We start from the raw sequence: 21,593 nt of genomic DNA, 5'->3' as shown, positions 1-21,593 counted from the left end.
AGGGTGAGCAGCTCTTAACTAGATGTGGCATAAATACGTTTATGTGCCATAACAATGGACATGCTATGGAAAAATATTCTGACAGAGATAAATAACAATAAGTAAATAAATATACAAAAACCTGCAGCTTACAGGTTTTTGACATTATTCATAGGAAAAAGCTTTCTCAACACTTTTGCTCAACAATGCTCAACAAGTGTAAATAAAGCTACAGTTTGCTCCTGAGGTCCTAGACATGCAGCCGTCCTCTCACAGTCACATAACTGCTATTTACTGCATTTCCTTTTCTTTGTGTTGTGCTGAGATTTTTGTAGCTTGTGACTTGACATGTGACGAAACCATTTAACTTTTTCTTTTCTCAACCCCGGGATTAAATCCAGACTTTAGAAAACTGAAGTGCTGCATGGGACACAGTCTCAGCATGTGGAATAAGAGACCAGGGATATACATAAAGTGGGACAGCTGGTGACATTCCATGCAATTTCAAAATATTAAATATGCATTTCAGGCATATTAAATATCACAATTATACGTCATATAAAATATTACTGTAAAGCAATTGTACTGGGTAAAATAATGGGTTGAGATAATAACATAATCAAACCTTGTAGAATCCTTCGATGATGCCCCCAGCTCCTTCCTTAGATGTCCCATGGTAGGACACAGGCCACTCCCCTGGCACTGACGCAGTGCTTCGGTACTGAGTTCCCAGCCATGTATTTCCATTATACTTATTCAGGACCTGTGACAAAATATGAGGATAGGTGATGCAGGTGTATCTGGACCTATATTTGTTTCAGACAGTCCATAGTTCATCTCTGCAAACTGTATCTTCATTAAAGTCTGAGCTTCTGCACGTTGTACATATAGCATTTTAGAATTAAGTGCTTTACCTTTGGTACAAACTATTCTATTGATCTTACTTTGAATGCGGAGAGTCAGATATTTGGCTGTCTTTTATTTTCTACTACTTAAGAGCATCATGATGTACCAGTTATGCTTATAACACACATATGATATGTAATATGCTAAATAACTGTTTAACTATTCTTTTTCAAACCCAGTTCTAGTTCCATTGACACTGTTCACCTCTCTACATTTTTATTTTGAGGTCAATTAATTTCCAGTGCACTACCTGGAAAGCACTCAATGGAAGTAACAGACTGAATACAGTTAATTAAATCAGTTAATTAAATCAGATCAAATTAGTTTTTTAAGGTGTGAGTTGAGACCAAATACGATCTTATTTGTGTCACTTAAGAAATTTCTTTGCAGAAAATTCTTTACAGATGATTTGTTATATTGTTTTCTTATAATTCTATTTCTGTAGTTTAAAAAAAAGGCCTAGTATTTGACATAAAAGAGAGGACTAAATGCAGTTATTGATTTCCAAGAAACTGAAGAAGAAGAATATTGTTGAGAACACTAATGAACTTCTAGTTTAGTTTCAAAAATGAGCTGGAAGGAAATTCAGGGAACCAGAATTTCAACTTTCTAATGATTGCAAATATCTGAAGCCCAAAAAGTATTTTACTGGGATGTCATTGAATTTGTGCTCTACAGCCCGGCTTTAAGATCAATTAAAGCAGCTTAGACTCTAAGTAATGAGCATGAATAAGATGGTTGATGCTGATCTCAATTCAAAGGCAAATTTACCTTGATGGCAAAACGGTACCAACCACTTGGTCGTTCATACACCTCTCCGCCTCTGTAATAGGTCTCTGTGTCTTGGAGACCAGAGAAATCGTAGTCAAATGTCGGATCAAAGAATTCGCCCTCATCGATGATGAAAGACCTTTCTTGTGGTGCAGTTCGAAAACAGGTGTCAGAGCCTGAACATTGCCCTCCATCTTGCAGAACACGTTGAATTCTGGCAAAGTTGTTTCTTGACACTGGGCTGCAAGTTGAGAAAGACAGCTGAGATTAGGGTCAGAATAAACCTTTTGACCATCAACAAAAGAAAAGAAATGCTGCTCTTTCACTGGATTTTTTCTCGCTCTCTGCAAACCAAACTGCAACATTGTTGTCAAAATTCTTTGAGCTTTAGAAACTACATCCTGACTGTGACTCTCAATATAATATCCCATCCATCCTCTTATCCTTTTCAGGGTTGTGTGGAGGGGGGTGCTGGAGCCTATCCCAGCTGCCTTAGGGCGAGAGGCGGGGTACACCCTGGACAGGTCGCCAGTCTGTCGCAGGGATAACACATACACACAGACAACCATTCGCACTCACATTCACACCTTTGGGCAATTTAGAGTTTCCAGTTAACCTATGCCCACTAACTGCATGTCTTTGGATAGTGGGAGGAAGCCAAAGTAGAACATGGGGGGAACATGCAAACTCTACACAGAAAGACCCCAGATGGTGGAATTGACCTTCTTGCTGTGAGGCAACAGTGCTAACCACTGTGCCACCATGTTGCACCATTACTCCAATATAATATACTGCTACAAAATTTTTTTGAGAACTCATGTTCCCTTTTTGAGGAATGACATCAGTGCAAGTCTTAAGAATAGTTTATAATATTACAATATTTACCAGGTTTGATCTCCATCTGCGATTGCACAAATGAGACTGTTTACAGACAGTGTTGGTGCTGCTGAGCCGGGAAAGCCTGCTCTTTGGAAAACTCCATCGTGACCTCCTGCTCTTTGTTTTTGAACAGAAGTGATTTGGGCATTGCAAATTGCACCCAAAGCTTCAAGTGCAACTTGTCTGTCCATCTTGATGTTTTCTTGAAGTTGTAGTCCTTTGCTCTGCTCACTTCTACCTTCAAGTGTTGTGGCTCGTGTAGAATTGGGCTTATATGTTAAACTGTTTATGATGTAAACCCAGTTTGCATAATTTCTTAGATAAATCAACTTTTGACTTTTTGACCTTCCAGTAGGTGTGTTTTCATTGGAACTTTCTGTTCTTCTCTTTTTTCCAGTTGCAAAATTATTCATCATCTCTTAGACTTTCACAACTGCATCCACACCCTGAATCTTGATACAGTCACAGTTTACCATTTTAAAAACAAAATACAATTATTACAATTATTCAGTAACCTAGGTTTCATTTGCAGAAGCTGGATTCAGCAAGCCTGCAAGAATTAGCTCTTGTTTTTTTTTTAAAAAAAGGAGGAAACTTTGAATGCAATGTTTTTTTGGAGTGGATGATAAATGACAAGAGTGGGCAGGGGGGTAAAATAAAGGTCCAAGCGTCCCTTGGCTTTTGCCTACTTCTCGTGCTCTGACTTTTCTTGACTTTTTGACCTTCACAAAAAGAAAATGACAGTTGCACTTCTCCAAAAATTTTTTTGCTCTGTACAAACTGAATTAAAGTGAAAAAGGATGTACATATTTTTCTCACCCTGTGGCCAAACTGTTCACCTTCCAGTGGTCTTTCGACACTACTTCTTGCAATTGCAGTTTTATGTTCAACAGAAATTCAGTGGCATCAATTACAGCCTGCAACTTCTGGAGTACTTTCCATGGTATTTTACTTAAATTACAGTGCTTTGAGTTCCCAAAATATAGTTACCAATAGAAACAGTAGAAGAAAGATGTCACATTTGTAAGTGTGTACCCAGAACAGGTGGAATTCTTTGTTCATGTGTGTCTCACTCCCCTATGTCAACATCTGTGGCCCCACATCACAAGATGAATTACCGTACATGGTAGGGTGTCCTCTCATGTACACATTCTCATTTAATGTTTTTTCTTTATTTTACTTTCTACATTGTAGATACAAACTGCAGACATTAAATGTACAAAACAAGATATATGGAATTATGGAGCAAAGAAAAAAATGGTTAACTAACTAACTAACTAAATAAATAAATAAATGGTTAAATAACTCTAAATATGTTTTATGTTTTTTGTCTCAGATTCCTGAAAGTAGCCACCCTTTGCTTTGTTGACAGCGCTGCAAACAGTTGGCCTTCTCTCAATAAGCTTCATGATGTATGACAACTGTTAGAATTCATATAATGGCAAGAACCAATCAGCTAAGTAAAGACAAACAACAGTGCATCATTATTTTAAGAACTGAAGGTCATCTGTCCCCAAGTTCAGCTGCAAAAACCCTCAAGCGCTATGATGAAACTGGCTCACATGAGGACCGCCCTGGGAAAGGACGACCTCTGGTGCTGAGGATAAATTCATGTGAGCCTCAGAAATCACAAGTTAACAGCACCTCAGATTAGAGCCCAGATAAATGCCACACAGAGTTCCAGTAGCAGACTCATCTCTACATCAACTGTTCAGAGGAGACTGTGTGAATCAGGCATTTATGGACAAATAGATCCTGCAGCGACATGTCATCCCATCTGGTTTTGTTTAGTTGGACCATCATTTATTTTTCAACAGGACAATGATCCCAAACACACCTCCAGGCTGTGTGAGGGATGGAGTGCTGCGCTAGATGGCCTGGCCTCCACAGTCACCTCACCTGAATCCAATGGATATGGTTTGAGATGAGATGGACCACAGAGTGAAGGCAAAATGGCCAGCAAGTGCTCAACATCTCTGGGAACTCCTTCAAGTCTGTTGGAAAACCTTTTCAGGTGACTACCCCATGAAGCTCATCGAGAGAACACCAAGAGTGTGCAAAGCAGTAATCAAAGTAAAGGGTGGCTATCTGAAGAATTGAAAATATGAAACGTGTTTTGAGTTATTTCACATTTTTGTTTACTAAATAATTCCATATGTGTTCATTCATAGTTTTGATGCATTCGGCGAGAATCTACAATGTAATTAGTCATGAAAATAAAGAAAAACCAATAAATGAGGTGTGTCCAAACTGTACATGTACAGTAAGAAAGAATTTACAGTAATCCTGCTAGGTACATTTAAGTAGCTGTGAATTACAATAAGTAGTTATAATTAGTTACTATTGATTTTCTGGCTCTTTTCTACATCGTCTCTTTAGTCCTGTCTTCCTCACTCACCCACAGTTGGTCACATTAGATGCTGGCCCTCCCTGAGCCTGGTTGAGCTGGAGGTTTCTTGCAAGGGAGTTTTTTCTTCCCACTGTCATCAACTGCTTGTTAAAGCACCGTGAGGTGATTGTTGTTGTGATTTGCCACTATATGAATGAATTTAATATGTTTTTTAAGACTATACCAGTGCAAATACCAGTGTTTATGTTTTATGTTTATAGCCAAGCCATTACACAATTAGTCAAAAATCTTAATGTAAACTATCAGTCAGGTTGTGACATATTAAAATTGTGAATGATTTAATTGTCATTCATTAATAAACTGGTGCTTTGCGGAGTGCACAATATGATTTGTTTTCTATTTTTATTATATTAATGTCACATTTGGTCTTTGTGACTATGAAAAGGTCTGCTTGCATGTGATACTCAGGTAACTGGGTGGGTAATGTCTAAGATGATTTTGTGTGAATGTAGCTAGGAGCTGCAAACTCTTAATGAGCAAAAAGGGATTTTAAATCTTGGAATATCTACATACACACTATATATAACAGCCAGAAGCACCTTCAATATGCAAAAATAATAAAAATAAAAAACTTAACACACTCTTTAACTGCAATTTAATCATAATAGGGCAAGCATAACCAATGCTGATCCACATAACCACGCTTTATCATGATTAAAGCTTGTAGCAGTGTCGATATTCCAGTCCATTTTTCTTTTGTTAAATGCACAAAATGTTTTTTTTTTTAACATCTCAGTAGCTCTTCCCATTCTCTGCCATAGTATCAACTGTTACCTGGCTGGTAAATGTGAGAATTTGAACTTAGTTAACCAAGAGTATTAGTTAAAAAGTGGCATTAAAAAGAATATTTTAATGCCACTTTAATAAATACATCATCTGTATTTCTACATGCACAGTACTTTTAATGTACTAAAACAAAAGTAACAATTCTAGTCCACATAAAAGAAAACCACTTTAAATGACCTTTTTGTGTGAGTTTACAAAAACTGTATACAGCTATTTTGAATAAAGGCAGGAAGTCACTTTTTGTTTCAAATGTCCACTTTTAATTGTTTATTGCCCCGTGTGGATAAAGTCTTTCTGATTCTGATTTTAGCTCAAATCCAAATGTTCAGATACTAAAAACTGACTTGGAGTCAGTAAAGATGAGTGAAATTAACTGACTTTTACATAAAATACCAGGTAACACCAGTGAATTTCGATAGTGTATGAATATTGAAGGGACTTTGAAGGGATTTATTTAAACAATAAGCAGCAAAATCAAGAGAAATAAAAGTATAATTAGTTGTAGAGACACTTGAGCAACTTCAGAATATTTTATGTAAAACATTTATGTTTGTGCATTCCACTGATTAAAAACTCAGAATCAGTTGGATTATTAGAGTTTCTGAAGACAGAGAGGTGGTGGTTCAGTAATGTGCACAGATCCAGTACTTAAGGAGGATGATGATCAGAAGGACAGGCTGATGAGGGGAGCATTGTTCTCAGTCTTGTCCTCAGGACTCCACTTGATAAGCAGAGAGCTCAAATCAATCAGCTGAAAACAAAACAAAATGCAGTTACAGAGCTGCTTTGGGTACAAGGTCACTGAAATCTGAAGCATCAAAGGAACAAACTGCATTCCAGTGAAACACAAATCTGTTGAAATACTACATATTCAAAAAACCCTCATCTAAAATATTTTTGAGGGTCTTGAAAGGAAGATGTAGTCGTTACGTTTCTGTTTGACTTCACCATCTTGCAGAACATGTTGAATTCTGTCAAAGTTGTTTCTTGACATTGGGCTGCAAGTTGAGAAAGACAGCTGAGATTAGGGTCAGAATAAACCTTCTGACCATCAACAAAAGAAGAAATGAAATGCTGCTCTTTCACTGGATTTTTTCTCGCTCTCTGCAAACCAAACTGCAACATTGTCAAAATTGTTTGAGCTTTAGAAACTACATCCTGACTGTGACTCTGTAGTCTTATATTCAAATATAATATACTGCTACAAAAAAAATTGAAAAACTCACGTTACCTTTTTGGAGGAATGACATCAGCACAAGTCTTAACAAGAGTTTATAATATTACAATATTTACCAGCTTTGATTTCCATCTGCGACTGCACGAATGAGAGTTTTTACAGACAGCGTTGGTGCAGCGGAGCAGGAAAAGCTTGCTCTTTGGAAAGCTCCATCGTGACCTCCTGCTCTTTGTTTTTGAACAGAAGTGATTTGGGCATTGCAAATTGCACCCAAAGCTTCAAGTGCAATTTCTCTGTCCATCTTGATGTTGTAGTCCTTTGCTCTGCTCACTTCTACCTGCAAGTGCTGTGATTCGTGTAAAATTGGGCTTATATGTTAAACTGCATCGTGGCACCTCCTGAGACACGCTGCAGTTTACATCATTTCTTAGATAACTCAACTTTTGACTTTCCAATAGATGTGTTTTCATTGGAACTTCCTGTTCTTCTTTTTTCTTGTTGTGAAATTATTCATCACCTCTTAGATTTTCACAACTGCACCCATACCCTGAATCTTGATACAGTCGCAGTTCTCCATAAACTACAATTACTGCCTTGTAATTGTTGCAAAAACTCTTCAGAAGTCTGCATTTGATCACTGCAAAGATGAGTGAGATTAATTTGTTTCTCTTACACAAACACCTTTTAACCTAAATCAAATGTTGTCTGATTTTTACATAAAACACCAGGTAACTCTAGTGACTTTTGATAGTGTATGAATATTGAAGGGACTTTAAAATTATTCCCTGCATTGCAGAATGATATGTTTATATACCTCCCTTTCATAGGTCTCAGTCGAGTGACACCTTTGTCACTTCAAAGAATTCCTCCTCACTGATAATGAAACTGTCCTGTTTTTATATCTAAAACCATGTTCTGCCAGTCAGCTGACAAGTCCTTATTCTGCAGTGCAACTTTGACTTTGAACACATAGTAAAGTTGATCTATATTATTATCTACGCATATTATATAAATATTTCTTCTTCAAGTGAACTTCAGGAAGCCAGGATCACTTGAGTGTTTACAACATCATTAACAAGATTTATTCAAACAATAAGCAGCAAAATCAAGAGAAATAAAAGTACAATTAGTTGTAGAGACACTTGAGCAATTTCAGAATATTTTATGTAAAACATTTATGTTTGCGTACTCCACTGTAGGAAAGACTCTACTGATTAAAAACTCAGAATCAGTTGGATTATTAGAGTTTCTGAAGACAGAGAGGTGGTGGTTCAGTAATGTGCACAGATCCAGTACTTAAGGAGGATGACGATCAGAAGGACAGGTTGATGAGGGGAGCATTGTTCTCAGTCTTGTCCTCAGGACTCCACTTGATAAGCGGAGAGCTCAAATCAATCAGCTGAAAACAACAAATGCACAGTTACAGAGCTGCTTTGGTTACAAGGTTACTGAAATCTGAAGCACCAAAGGAACAAACTGCCTCACAGCTTCCCAGTGAAACACAAATCCGCTGAAATACTACATATTCAAAAACTAAAAATCTAGTGGAGTTTGTCTTTCCTGGATATTGGACTGAAGGCATGGCTGCTTTGATCGATAAATGGTCTTAAAAGGTAGCTGTAGCCATTACATTTCTTCACCTTCGCCAGCTGTAGTCACTCAACTGGGCCTCTCTTAATTTATCTTTGTGTTTTGGAGCATTATTGCTGAGACATCCAGTGGTGTAGTGGTTAACAGTATCACTTGACAGGTGAAGTTAAGGGCAGGTGAAAGTAGCCATTACAGGAATTCTCTCAAAAATAATTGAGTCTGCTGTGTGGTGCAGGTCATAAATTTGTTCTTCAGTTAAGGTGAGAAAATTTGGTGAGAACAAATGATTCTGTATTTCAGTTTACAGGTGTGTGGCATATCAGTGATCACAGGTTATAAAATTAATAGTCAGTGGGAAAAATGAGCATTCAAACAATAACTGAAAGCACCATTAACTATTCTCTTAAAATTCCAATTAAAATATCCCAATAATTCTTAATGGGTATATGAACAAATTTAAATAGACTGATAGATTCTAAAAAGAACTTGGAGGTTATCCCCAGATGAGGTGAAAGTTACCTGAGTTGCATTGCAAGTCTTATTATTGGTCCGGATCAGGTCAGGGGTGTTGGTCAAGTCAATGAGCAGCTTCTCTTGAGGAGGCAGGGTGGGTGGTGGAAGATCCAAAAGGAGAACCTGAGGGAAAAAACTGAGTGTGAGATGATCATCTCTGAAGTTGCTCTGCAGCTCCAGCAGATCAGACTGAACAAGTGATGATGCAAGAGTTTGACTCTGGACAGCAAATGAACTTTGAGTCTGTGGCAACAATTCATTATAATTAAGATGTTTTCTAAACCATTATGAAGCAAGTTATACAGCTACAGAGCATCTGAATCATCTGGTCATCTATCAGGCTCCAAATCATTTTAACCCCAAAGGAGTTGATACTAGAAGATAACCTGGTATTAAAGTAAAAAAGGAGACTTGTGTAGTTTAACCCTTTGATCTCATACGATGATATAACCAGAGTACCAGTGCTTGTTCCTGTTATGCACTGGAACCTGAACATGTGGAGGAAACTTTGGCTAAAGAAGAAGCATGTTAAGGTCTTGGAGTGGCCTAGTCAGTCTCCAGACCTTACTCCCATAGAAAATCTATGGAGGGAGCTGAAGGTTCCAGTTGCCAAACATCAGCCACAAAAACTAAAATGACTTTGAGAGGATCTGCAAAGAGGAGTGGGACAAAATCCTCCCCGAGATGTGTGCAAAACTTGTGGCCAACTACAAAACAGGTCTGACCCATGTGATTGACAACAAAGGTTCTGCCATCAAGTACTAATGTGTGTTTTGCAAAAATCAAATACTTATGTCCTTCATGAAAATGCCAATTATTTTTTTGGAAATGCACTTTTCTGGATTTTTTGTTATTGTTCTTTCTCTCACTGTTCAAATAAACCTACCATTGAAATTATAGAAGGATCATTTCTTTGTTAGTGAGGAAACTCACAAAAACAGCTGGGGTTCAAAATTTTTTTTCCCTGACTGTAACTGTTGTATTATGATGGTGTATACTGTGTGACCTCTGACCTCCTGTGTCTTGCTGTTGCTGTCCTCTTTCAGCTCCAGTTCAATCAGGTTTTCATTGGGCACTGATTCATCCAGAATCTGTGCTCCAGGATCCATGGGCTCTGATTGGTCAGTCTGTTGGCTGTTTGAGGGTGTGGTGGTAGGGGGATCATCCTCTAGACAGAAGGGCTGAATTTCAGGTGCATCAACAAGCTCCTCCTCCTCCTGTGCACTGGTGAGGGTGGGGCTGTGCACACACAAATAAAGAATGACACACCTGCATGTGAAGTCAAAGGAGCAACCAGGTGATCTGCAAAGGACCAGTTAGAAGGCAGCCTCTAGCATCTTACCTACAGCTGTGCTGCTTGGTATATGAGGTGGGGACAGAGTCAGAGAGGGCTGGAGGTTTGGGCGTTGGAGAGGGAATGAGTGAAGCCTTGCGTCTAACTGGAGTGGGGAGGGCAGAGGGGCGTCGTGGCTTCATCTGCAGTGACTTGCATGCGATAGCAGAAGGTGTTAGCGGACCAGCAGATGGCTTTTGAGGAAGACTAAAAGAGAAGGAGTTTACAGTATCACTGATCTGTCAGGTAACATTCAGCTCCAACATCTCGATCAAACACTGAAGGAACCCAGCAGAGATTTAACAGTGTCAGGAATTATATGTGTACTGCCATCTACCTGTCCGTGCCGTTAAGTGACATCAGCCTCTTTGGCTTCAACACCTTTGAGACATCTAAACACAAAACAAAGACAGTGAGACAGACATGTCAGAGTGTGAAAAACTGAAGCTGAAAATCTTGCTTTGAACTCAAATCAAATTAACAGTTTTCTCAATGCATGTTATTACTGCAAGGCAAACACCTGACAAAATTAAAGAGAAAACTCCATCAATCAGTAAATCCCCTACAAGTAGCACTTGGAAAGGAAGAAGCCCTTTCAAAGCCTGGTTTATAGTCACTACACTGGTTGTTGCAAAAGCTAACTAACATCACCAAAGCCATGTAACTATTTATACTGCCACTGAGAGCACGCTGATCCATCGGTGTCACCAGTGAAGACAAAAAAGCCCACATTAACAATGGTAACTGAGTAAAAGCCGCCAAAAAGGGAAGGAAAAAAACCCCTAAACAAAACAAAAACTGGATTTTTTTTTAACCGCGAGACAGAAGGTCAGTTTCACTCAATTTATGAGCACTGAAATCTGAGTTAGATGTTAGTCCTTTATTTGTCATTTTTAAACAGTGTGAACATGTCCAAACATCTCAGAGTTAATCATCACTTTCTCACCATTTGCATGGCGAACACCTTTGCCTCCTGTGCTTGGTGTAGGTAGGACCACTGCCTCAGGTTTAGATTTGGCCTTCGGTCCACTCTGCAGCCGACTTGTGGAGGAGGTGAGGTTGGAGGCAGGTCTTTTGGGGGGCGTGGCTCCAGCTCTCTTGTGAGGAGTGGATTTGACATCATTGCCACTCTCTGCCTCAGACAGCTTCTTGGCCTGTGTCGATATTGAGCGGCGGCCAGCGGCCGTGGAGGACACCGACTCTGCAGCACTGTAGATAGTGGACCTGCGTGGCCTGCTGAGGCTGTTCACGTTGCGGGGTGCTGGGCCAGTGGAGCTGCTCAGACTCCCGTTCAGAGTAGACTTCACCTTGCCTGAGAGCAGCAACAGATGGTGAAACCAGGGTAGATATTTAACCATTTAGCTGTACAGTAAATCTTTAAACTATCATCCAAATAAAACCTTTGCACGTACTCATCCAGGCCAGAGATCAAATAATTTTCATGCTACCAACCAGAACCAATCTAAGCTAGTTGGAGAGAACACCTTATGTGTTTACATTCCAATTTACTCTGACCTAGAGGACCTCCCTCCACAAGCCTATTTATAACACTCATCCTACTTCAAACGCTGCATTCAGATGTACCCACCACATGTAAACTCAGAGTGCAAGTTGTCTGAAATCAAATGTTAACCTTTTGCAGTCTCTCTGTTTTAGTGTTGCTGCACTGTGTTCTAGTGACTACAATATCAATTCAGGGGATTTTAGAGTAACTCATGCTTCCATCTGATAAAAAGCTTTACGGAGATATTCTTTGCAGCAGGACCTACATACAGTGCTAAAACTACCAACAGATGGAGCCTGAACTTCCTTGCGACAATACCTCAGACTGTCTATGAGATATTTTCAAGAGGATGAGAAACAGTCAGCCCAAAACTTCAGACAAGCTTAAAGCTGCTACAATAAAAAACCTGGGCTTCACCAAAGCCTCCAAATCGCAGACTGATTCAAAATCTTTTTTTCCCCAATTAAGTTTATTATTAATAATAATAATAATAAACGTCTAATAATTTTAGACGATTTCTGATTTCCATGAGCTAATAATAATAATAATAATACTAAAACATAAATTTTAAAGCTTAGCCTTTTGAATTAAACTAGAGGAAAAATGAGCTCTCACAGTATTCCATTTTTTTTAAAACATACTAGCATGTAGCTCCTGTCACCATTGTGCAGTGAGCATACCTTTAGCCGGGGAAAGAGAGATGCTGGAGTTGAAGCTGGATACAGATGAGGATGATGAGGACGTGTTCTTTCTCCTGGTCTGAAGAGGCTGTGCTTTCCCACCTGACAGGTTCCTCACTCCACTCTGCTGGAAGGAAACACAATCATGACCAAAACAAATGAGTGATTTTACATATTTATCTATGTTTATCTTTTATATGTAGTCCATGGGTCAGACCTAACCTTTGTTTACCTTCTACAGACATTGCAGTGGGTTTGTATTTTAAAGGTCTTTCCTTTGAATTGTTAAAAGTGACCTACGATAATTCTCAACCATAAAAAAGTCCTGTTAATAATAGAGATGGCATGATACCACTTTTTTATATCATAATTTTGGATATCTGCCGACACCGATATGAATCCGATATAGTGTATTTTTTAATCAATAAAACTGTTTTTTATAAATATGTTGCTGCATTTTGTATAAGTTCATACTCAAGTTTTAAAAAATAAAACACTAAAGCTATTCTGTTATACTTGTATGCAAAAAATACACTGCACCCAAAATATTTTATAGTTCAGCAAAACTGATCAATCTAATAAACTTAAAGCTGCACCATCCTCCCTATTCTGGTATCTTAAAGAGTACTTAGCAGAAATATTAAACAACCTAACTAATAGGGTTTCCAACTCCCAGCAAAAATATTAGGGAACCACCCCCCACCCTCCACCTCACAATGCTTAATCAACTTTAATTTAATGCACGTGTAAAACAAATGCACAGAAATCAATTATATTTCTACAATATTTATATAGATTCAACATCTTTCTTCAACAGAATTGCAGACTGCACAGATGGTACCTTCCCAAAGGAAAAAGTACTATAGCTTACTAGGATGTATATTAGACTTAATAGTTACTATATACAATAATGGATTTCTATACATTTAATCAGATGACCACTTTGGTTGTAAGATTCAGATAATTATTTATTAAAAGTTAGTCATTTTAAATGAAATAACAAAGAAAAGTATTTTTTGTGCCTCCCTTTCCCTGTTAATGCCCTACCTGGCCCCCTGGCAAAACTTTGCTAGACCCGCCCCTGCACAGTTACCAGCTGTCAGCTACATAGAAAAGGATCCTGGTGTTATTTGTCTCTCAGAAACAGTTCATAACTTCCCTTCAACTCATTCATGTCACCTAAAAGGTAAACCTGTTTGTCCATCACTGTTCAGCTCTGATGATTCAGTAAGGACATCTCCTGGTTTCATATACATGTTTCCCTCTCACCACATATCCAAACGGATATCATGACCAGCAGCTTTTACAGCTGTGGCTCCAGCAAAAATCAGCTGATACTAGAAAGTAATATTAAATCAAGTCTAACAACAGCTTATCAAGCTTAAATGTGCAGCTGTTGTTTATCCGCTGGTCTCCTCTTTCTGGTGCAAAGTGGGTGATAAACAAGTAAGACGGGACTTGCGACAGAAAAGCCGATCAGCTGATCATTGATCAGTTTCATGATTGAAGTAGCAACAGGGGAGGGAGGGGGAGAGAATGAGAGAAGAAGAGGCAGCTGTGCAGCAAAGACAGAATAACTCCTGCCTTTTTTTTGTGCCTTTTTTTCCATTCTAGCTGAAGTATGGGACAAATCGCTTCCTTTTCGCCTCAATATGGAACTCCGATGGCCAGTCCAGCTGTGGCTCCATATATCAGTTGTTAAGTTTAACGTGGAAATACTATGCAAACATTCAGAGATGCACTTACAGACTTTACTTCTCTGGGATAGTTTTCTCTGAGATGAAATGCTGCGGTTTGGAAGCACGTAGCGAGGCTCCAAATGCTCCACCAGAACACCGACAGGTCTCGCAGACAACAGCCGCTCTATCACGTGACACATACTGCTCCAATGCGCTGAGCTGGGTTACGCCAAGTAGCGCGTTTTGTGAGGTGATTTTGTGATACTTCGGATCGGATTACATATTTTTTTTTTTTTTTTTTTTTTTTTATTTCTCTCCGATATCCGATCCAGTAATTTAGGTCAGTATCGGACCGATACCGATACGTAATATCGGATCGGTCCATCTCTAGTTAATAATACAGCAATGTTATTTTAATTAAGTTTTCAAAAAATTGATGAGTTCATAGTAAAATGCATTAAAAATATAGAGGAGTGGGCACTGGTTTGTGGAAGCTACTATGTTGTCATGCCATCATGACTACAGTGGGCGAGGTGGACATCGCTGTTCCTCCTAATCGTGTTTTATGTATGTGGCTACAGACTGGCCACACCCCTTATAAGTTACTTTTAATTTAAAAATCCTGAATGGCTCTTTCACGATATCTGACAATTTAACATTTGTACATGTGGATAATCACTTTCTCCTCCTCCCCTGCTCTCTTCTCCTCCCTCATTTCCACCTCATCCTCTTTTCCTAAACTGAAGTCAAAGCTCTCCTCTAAGTTCAAAATATCCTCAAAAACTCACCTCAGTATTGCTGAGGTGTTGCAGTATTGCTATACTATTTATGGCCTCCTCCAGAGTAAACAGACATGGAAACATTGACAGCAGAGGTAAGCTGATAGCCTACTCACTACAGCTGAATGGCAATGAGAGTTGTTTGTCATACAGAGGCCACCATAGCTAGGATTATGCATTTGAATTGGTAGGGGTAAGAAAACAAAATTCATTTGAATGCAATCTACTGACATCTAGTGATGAGATTTCACACATTATTCTTTTAATGATTCATAGTTAAAAAGGCTATGCTATAAAAAAATGGGGGAAATATAAAAAGCTTGAGTTCTAATTTACTGTAGACTCAGATGCTTCTACATAACTCCCATCAAAGCGCTTCAGCTCCATAATTATTGTTTTTTGTTAACCTCATTTACAAAGTGAGAAATAAAGTCAGCAGGTAAATATCACTCAAAGTAAACTAAATGTTTTTTCCCCAATCAGAAAACACTGCACTGAACTATTTGAACATGCAGACAGTTTCCTTTACCTTGGTTGGCCGAGGCAGTGTGCGTTTTCCCAACAGACTGGAGTTGAGGGAGCTATCACTGATGTCAGAGGCCACGCTCGCTGAATCGGAGAGCAAATCCTCAGAGGACTCCGCCCTTTTAGGGGGACAAGAAGAAGGGCTTCGCCTCCAACTGCCCACTGCCTGAAACAGGTAATAGGTAACAGATCATCAGTAATCTGTTGACAGGGCGCTTTTAAGCCAACAACTTCTTACCAAACTATCTACACACAAAATAAAAATTTTAATAAAAGGAGAAAAGTTCATATAAAGTCAGTTCTGGTTGTGTTTCTGTTTTTGTTTATTTTATTACATTTGCTTCCTGGTTAGGAATCTGTTTCATCTATTTATTTTTGCTACTTTAATAAGTCTTAAGAAGATTGTAAGTTTTTCTAGGAAGGATCACTTTATGAACTGGTTTAATACAAATGTATTAATCTGTTATGTAACTAACATCACACTTGCATCTATTGAATGGTTTCTTTAAAACAAAGGTAATGTATAAATATAGCAACAAGCTTTTTAAAACAGGAACAGGAGTGTTCAGGTTGTATCTTAAAGTATTAAGGTGTCAAGTACTTATTCGAAAATGCACCTTATCCATTTTAATGAAATTCATTGGAAATGTTTACAATCTTTTGTTTTTTAAATGTTGCTTTTTAAAAGCATGTTCAACAAAGATATCAATCATAAACATTTTCCATGCAAGGAATAAAGTAGAAAATAAATACTGCTTGTATTCTTCGGGCATTAAAAATAACCCAAATACCCACAATTCTGTCATGGAAACTGCACGGGCTCAAGAACACTTCCAGAAATGGAACCATTTTCTGTCCCAAATCCAAAGTTACATTATGCAAGGAGGAATACATATGAAGACATGATCCAGAAACGGCGCTCTCTTCTCAGAGCCAAAGGTATACAGAGAAGCCTTTAATGTGACACGCTTCCACACCGCCATGAAAATGTAGTGGAAGTGTGTGAGGAGAGGCGGGTTCGGAGAAGACCGATTCAGAGAAAGCCTATTAGGTATCTGTCAAATGCTGCTTCCAGAAAACAGCGCTAAGCCTGTGGCTATTTTTATAGACCGATACTGGGTGAATTAAAAACTCAAATCTTACTCTGTTGGGTGGTTGCAGTTTGGTCTTTTCCACTGTGCTCTTGTTGGTTGAACAGGAAGTCACTGGAATGGTTGGTTTGCTCGGCAGCACAACAGCAACACCTAGTGCAGATTTCCCTCGAAGTGCAGTTCTGGGCTGAGCTTTGGCTTGGATCACAGGGCTGCAGGTGCTGAGTCTGCTTTTTGAAGTAGGGCGGGTAGATGAAGCCAGGGTGATAGTGGGGCGGATAGATGAAGTGATGCTGGATCCGCTGCCTCTCTGCAGTTGGCGCTGGATGATGGGCGGCAGCTGCTTCAGTGGACTGTCCTGCACACAGAAGGTCTGTCGTTTGTTTGGGCTGACTCCACTGGTGGTCTGAGCAAGGAGACCAAGTCTGGTCTCAGCATCCTCGACAAACTCCTCTTGCTCAGTCATGGTGTCCATGGTCACACTGGTGGTGTCTCTGTTCTCATCGTGTGACACAGTGCTCTGCAGCTGACTTGCTAGTCTGTGTGCTTCCTGGCACACAGCCTCCAGCTGTTCTCCCGTCAGCGGGCTCCAGGTTATGCTATGGTTCTCGAGGGGAGACGCCACATTAACGGAAACACACTTCTCCTTATGACTGACTGGACCAACAAACACCTCATCTTCATCTTCATCACCTCTAGAGCTGCAGAGCACAAGGACATTAGTGCATAAGTCACAGCAAGAGGAACAAACAGTTCACAGCAATTAAACTTGAAACATCAAGGAGCTAACGACACACAGTTTTAAAAATAAAGCATTTCTTAAAATAAAGCAAGAGTGATGTGGAGAAACAGTTTCATGCCGACGTAACAAAAGAGAAAAAGAGTTCAAGTTATTACTAAAATTAAATTTGAAGCTATAAAGGCAAAACCAAAGTAAGAAAACTTATTTTGCTTGAAATTATTAAGATATATTATGCACTTAAGTAGTTTGAATTAGAAATCACACGCCCAAACAAACTTTAGAGGGATTTTTTTTTTCTATTAAAACCAATAACTCAAGGTCTAATATGATACATTACAGAGCTTAAATCTAAAATGAATGATGGTATTGAGGGTATCCTTAGAGAAACTTGCGTGTCCACGTCAACTGCCATCCTGCCCGGCCAGCAGGGTGATGACAATACCCATCCGCATTTTACAGTTGAGGGTTAAAATGCGGAGTTCCTTGACAGCTTTTACTCAGTTAAAACTGACTTTTAAGATACCTCAGGATGTTCAGAGTTTTGCAAAAGTTGTTGACATTCACTTAAACTTATTTACACTTGAAGAAAACAGAACTATTGGGACACATGTTGTTTTACTAATTTTATACTGTTCGATAGTTTTAATGGTTGTTTTATATTTTTGTTAATAGTTTATTACTTTGTCAATTTGACTTTTTGTGTGGGTTTGCTCATTTCAGTTTAGTTTTCATTAGCTTACATATTGTCCGTTATTATACTTACTTTTATTATTAATATATGGGGCGGAGTTGGTCAGAGGCAATATTTATAGAGATCTGAATATGATTTACAATACAAACTTTTTATGTCACGTAGACATCCTTATCTTGATAAACTTTTACACTAAGTCACCGAATCACAGACAAAGACTTTTCTTGTTAATTTCAGTCAGCAGAAATGTTTTTCCCCCAAAACCTAGTTTTAGTCAACTATAAAAACCTTTACTGTAGCACAGAGGTGTGCTGCAGATCAAATCCTGCATGTAAACCTTATTAGTGCAAGGTCATATGTCAAACACGTCTTCTGGATGTTGGCAGCCGGACAATCAGAGGATATTGTGGGAATTTAAATGCGGAAATAAAAGAAAAGTGCGTGACTGAACTCCTGGCAGTACCTCGATAGGAACTCTCGTGTGATTTTTACCTGGCAGGCGACAGAGAAACATCAAAGTCAAACTTCTCGTCAGGCAGAAAGAACACATCTACTGAGACACAATCAAAGTGATTAGTGATAAAACGCTTAAAAACACACGGTATAAACGACTGATGTCTAACTGTCATTGAATGCTTACTCACCGCTGTTAGCTCGACAGTCCATCCGTAAGCTTGTTCGTCTCTGAAAACAGATCAGACGTGCAGGTTTACTATCACAATAGTCTAAAAACATTCAACTTTACACCAACACTGACAAACAGTGAAACCAGCGAATTTAGAAACGACCATTTTGACTATCATGCTAACTTTAACGTTAGCTCTCTAGCACTCCACCTATGTCAAACAATAACGGACACGAGCGTAAAACTCACAATTTAAAGATTCATTTTGGATGATTTTATGGTCCAACAACTTCCATGGAGAAAATGTTTTATTCGAGTTAAAATACAAACCTCTATTTCCTCCGAAACCTCACAAATCTTTTTTGCTTCGCATTCAAACAGCGACGTGGAAGCAGAGAATTTCACAAATAATTCAAATCTGCTGCGCTGCATGTCACGTGACTCATAGATACGCCACTATTGGTTTAAAGACTATGACGGAGTCTTCGGTGGCGTCCTGGGGATTGTAGTCAAAAGCTAGCTAAACCTTGTGTCTGAACAATTTCCATTTACCATCTATGATCTTGTTTGATTTAAATTCTATTTTAAAAATTTGCATTCCAACAAAACAACTCATATGAAAGTAATACAAATGTAATAAAAGTAAAAAACTCTTAGCAATTAAATTCGTTTATCTTTGTATATTTTTAAATTAAAGATGTGCATGCATTGAATAAAATGTAGATTAAAAATGCAATTCTTTTACAGTTCTTTCATTACAAGTTATACGGTATTCATTGGACTGCTACATAACATGTAATGGTACTCTACTACTTTTTAAATAGAATAATAGACTACAATAATAAAATCTGTGGATGAAGACTCTCTCTTCTAAATTTGGTCTGCCTGCTAGAACCACTCACATATAGACCACAGTGATTCAAATAACCACTGCTTACAACCAAGGTGTCCAAAAGAACATCTCTGAACACAACACACACAGAAACTTGAAGCAGATGGGCTACAGCACCAAAGCACCATAGGGACTGCTCCTGTCACTTAGAACAGGAAAGTGAGGCTCATACACATGGGCTTGCCAAAATTGGATAATTGAAGAGTGGAAAAAGGTTGCCTGGTCTGGTGAGTGTCTATTTCTGTGGTGACAGAAGGTGCTAGTGTAAGAACCACAACATGAAAGCATGGATTCATCCTGGCTTGTATAAATGATTCTTGTTGGTCGTGTAATGGTGTGAGGGAAATTTTTCCTGGCACACTTTGGGCTCACACACATCACATCATCACACGCACTCTGTTTTTTTTGCACACTTCTTATAATTTATAATTTATTTTTATTCATAATTTCTTTGGTAAACTGTTATTTGCACATTTTTACTGTAAATTACTAAGAATTTATTGTAAGTTAAAATCTGTAAATTTTGAAGTAATCTGTAAATCTTACTGTCAGTTCTTACTGTCATTTACTGGTCGGGCATTGCACAGCAATAAGCATTTCCCCACATCTCATACTGTGTATGGTTGTGTGTGTGTGACAAATAAAATTTGAATTTGAACAGCCTACCTGAGTTTTGGTGCTGACATAGGGGAGACCGGGGATAGTTGTAACGTGGGTCAGTTGTAACACTTCCAATTTCTCCAATCAGGGCTAAGTTTCAAATGATGTGATTTATCCTGTGCATGCCCAATTCAGTTCTTCTATCACATGTGAAAAATCAGCACGTTTTGTCAAACACAGACAATTTAACACGAAAAAAAGTCATTTGTATGCCAAAAAGTAAGTTTTTCTACTTTATTTCAATTTCTAATAGCATTATCTGCTTTGCAGTTAAACTCATCAAACTTAAATTATGTCATTTGTATGTCTATGGGGATATATTCTGTGTAGGTCTTTAGTGCTAATGTTTTAGCCGTTGGCTGTAATGTTAGCTAGTTCATGGCTATAGGAGTCTGGGTCAGTTGTAACAGCAACAGTCTGGGTCAGTTGTAACAATAATGCAGATGTTACAACTTACCACACTATTACTTTAACTTATATTAAACAAGTTGGGGCAACGACATCAGCAGAGAGAGGTTCACTGGTCGCCTTTGTATATGTGGTTAATGCCATTGGCAACACAATTCCTCCACTGTTTGTGTTCCCACACATACATTATGCAGACCACTGTGTCAGAGACGGACCAGTAGGAAGTATTGGTAGTGGAAATAAATCAGGATGGGTGCAAGAAACAGATTTCCTCATCTTTCTGAAGCACTTTGCAAACCACACCAAGGTAAGCCATGATAAAAAGTAACGGAATTGTGATGCTGGTGCACAACTACATTTTTTCAGCTTCATTGTTATGTTCAAAAGTTGGTGCAAGTTGTAGGTTATAATGCCCACTGAGCCAATGAGGCCAAACTCAAGGAAGACCAACCAAAATTAATGAAATATTCAGTTGCAGAAAATTCCATAATTTGTCTTTTTTTGGGTGGTTGGAATATGTTCAAAAGCTAGATTTCTGCATTCTGTCACACACACATATAGCTACATAAATGGCTCTAAGTGCATTCATGTGTTGAATAAACAAAGATTACATGTTAATGTTTTGTTAGTACCCTTATTTCATTGTGTTACATTTCACCCCAGGACATGTTACAGCTAACCCAGACTATGGGGTTAATTGTAACATTTCACTCTTTGTGTTTGAGACCATACCATGCAATGGGTAATTGTGCTGCAGAGAAAATAGCTGCACTATTTAATAGCAGAGACATGTAAATACTTTGCATTACATTTTGAATCCACTACCTTAAAAGAGCTCCAAGCTACAGACAGAAATGTCAAAAATGTTACAACTATCCCCGGTCTCCCCTACTGAAGCCCACATTTTCCTGACAAATGTAGCACCATGTAAGGGGAAATAAACAGGCTTTCCCGTATAAGAATAACAAGAATA

The 21,593-nt window shown here is 38.6% G+C and overlaps 1 protein-coding gene and 1 long non-coding RNA gene across 2 annotated transcripts; both read right to left on the bottom strand.

Annotated features, from left to right (window-relative positions):
• Positions 1–6,358: 6,358 nt before the first annotated feature.
• On the bottom strand, positions 6,359–7,197 carry LOC134630927 (uncharacterized). The gene is made up of 3 exons (XR_010094319.1): positions 7,025–7,197; positions 6,662–6,729; positions 6,359–6,482 (listed from the first exon to the last, which is right to left on the bottom strand). It is a non-coding gene; the product is annotated as an uncharacterized LOC134630927 (long non-coding RNA).
• Positions 7,198–8,013: 816 nt separating this feature from the next.
• On the bottom strand, positions 8,014–19,051 carry gtse1 (G-2 and S-phase expressed 1). The gene is made up of 12 exons (XM_063480927.1): positions 18,991–19,051; positions 18,680–18,719; positions 18,528–18,585; positions 16,655–17,303; positions 15,516–15,677; positions 12,529–12,652; positions 11,291–11,656; positions 10,682–10,736; positions 10,354–10,551; positions 10,025–10,250; positions 9,018–9,134; positions 8,014–8,307 (listed from the first exon to the last, which is right to left on the bottom strand). The coding sequence occupies exons 2-12, from the start codon at positions 18,699–18,701 to the stop codon at positions 8,221–8,223; spliced, it is 2,064 nt and encodes a 687-aa protein (XP_063336997.1). The 5' UTR covers positions 18,702–18,719; positions 18,991–19,051; the 3' UTR covers positions 8,014–8,220.
• Positions 19,052–21,593: the final 2,542 nt, after the last annotated feature.

Source organism: Pelmatolapia mariae, linkage group LG7 (genome assembly GCF_036321145.2).
Source record: "Pelmatolapia mariae isolate MD_Pm_ZW linkage group LG7, Pm_UMD_F_2, whole genome shotgun sequence".
Classification (NCBI taxonomy): domain Eukaryota; kingdom Metazoa; phylum Chordata; class Actinopteri; order Cichliformes; family Cichlidae; genus Pelmatolapia; species Pelmatolapia mariae.
This window is presented reverse-complemented; position numbering and strand designations above follow the sequence as displayed.